Source organism: Olea europaea, unplaced genomic scaffold (assembly GCF_002742605.1).
Source record: "Olea europaea var. sylvestris unplaced genomic scaffold, O_europaea_v1 scaffold2334, whole genome shotgun sequence".
NCBI lineage: Eukaryota > Viridiplantae > Streptophyta > Magnoliopsida > Lamiales > Oleaceae > Olea > Olea europaea.
This window is the reverse complement of record NW_019241450.1, coordinates 122498-123989: the sequence shown is the minus strand read 5'-3', so window position 1 is coordinate 123989 and position 1492 is coordinate 122498. Positions and strand designations below refer to the sequence as shown.

General features: G+C 38.3%; 1 protein-coding gene across 1 annotated transcript in view; it reads right to left on the bottom strand.

The window, feature by feature from the left end:
• LOC111381576 overlaps window positions 1-1040 on the bottom strand; it is a 12417-nt gene extending 11377 nt beyond the window's left edge. Inside the window, exon 1 of the mRNA XM_023005370.1 lies at window positions 22-1040. Coding sequence (XP_022861138.1) covers window positions 22-1040 — 1019 coding nt within the window. The remainder of the gene's footprint in view (window positions 1-21) is intronic.
• Window positions 1041-1492: the final 452 nt, after the last annotated feature.

Sequence of the window (1492 nt, the reverse complement as noted above, 5' to 3'; positions counted from 1 at the left end):
TTGTCACTAGATCGCCACAACTTCCAAATGCTTTTGCTTGTTCTTGGAAGTGGACCAGATTTGGTCGTTGACCTCTCGAGGGGGCCAGAATAAAAGTTCTTAGCATCGTGTCTTCCAGAGATTGGGCTTGATGTTGTAAGTGAATTTCTAAGAGGACCGGAATGGAAATTGCTCCTTGAGACTGGACCAGATTTAGTAATCAACTTTCCTAACGGACCGGAGGAAAACTTAGGACTGCTATTTTCAGACAGGTGCACAGACGATTGGGGAAAAATGATTGAGTGGCTGTTACAGCTATAATCAGAACCCAGAACTCCACATTCTTTCAATTCCATGTCGATCATGTGATTAAATCCAAAAACATGCCCAATCCTACTATATATAGTAAATATAGATCTCGCTAAGAGACGAATTGTGAAATCATAGGTCTGATTCCAAAGAGAAATCTCCTTCAAATGCTTCACTTCCTGCTGCTTCCATGCAATCTTCTTTTCATATTCAATGACACTAGTGCTATCTGTGTCATCATTACTCTTCATTCGCTTCAGAGTTTGTTCGAGATCTGCAAGTATTTCCATTTCTTGATACAAATTTGCGTTGGCAACAATGAAGCGTTCCATATTCTTAGCTTTCCGGTCCATCTTCCTCCACGTGAACCGCCACTCATAAGTGTCGGCACCAATCTTGATTAAATCTTTAAATGCTTGCTCAAAACTCTTTAATATGGGATCACTGCATTTCTTGGATAGTCTAGACACGGCTCTTGCCACGTGTACTAAGTTCTCCATCATTTCTAAACCTATCCACCGCACAATGTAATTCTCATCCTCAGACACAAGCTTTTTAATACCCGTGGAATTCATAATTTCCTCCCTCAATTTTGCCACCTGCTTATCAGCCAGTGAATGCCATAGGTTAAGCAGCTTAGACATCAAGCTGACAACTTCAAAAGCCAATACGCCAATCTGTGCCTTTTCAGAATCAAACTCATGCTTCCTTGATGTTTTCCACAAACTACGAAACCACGACTCAGCGACCATCTCTAATATCAAGAACAATTAACAAAATGATCCTCAAGAAAAGCTCAGTACCGATGAGCTTGATCCTGAATTAAAAGAAAACAAAAATAGGCTGTTAACCGTTACTACCAAATGTTCAAGAAAATGAATGAACGATGACAGAATTAGCCCAATGGCACGAGTGAAAGGGGGGATGGGACTCATTTCCCAATTTACTTTACTAAACTGAGGAAGTAAATGAATACTTCATTAGGAGAATTCAAGAAATAAAAATTTAAACAAAACCAGACACTTTCATACGATCTTGCACTATTTTTTACTTAGATAAGCAAATTTAAACGAATAAAACTATCCATAAAATTGTGTCAGTATTTCTTCTATTTCCTTCCTAAGATTCCTTCTTTATTTTGCACATCATGTTTCACGTATTATAAATAGATTTCCTCTCTGTCAGTAATAAGTCACATAATATT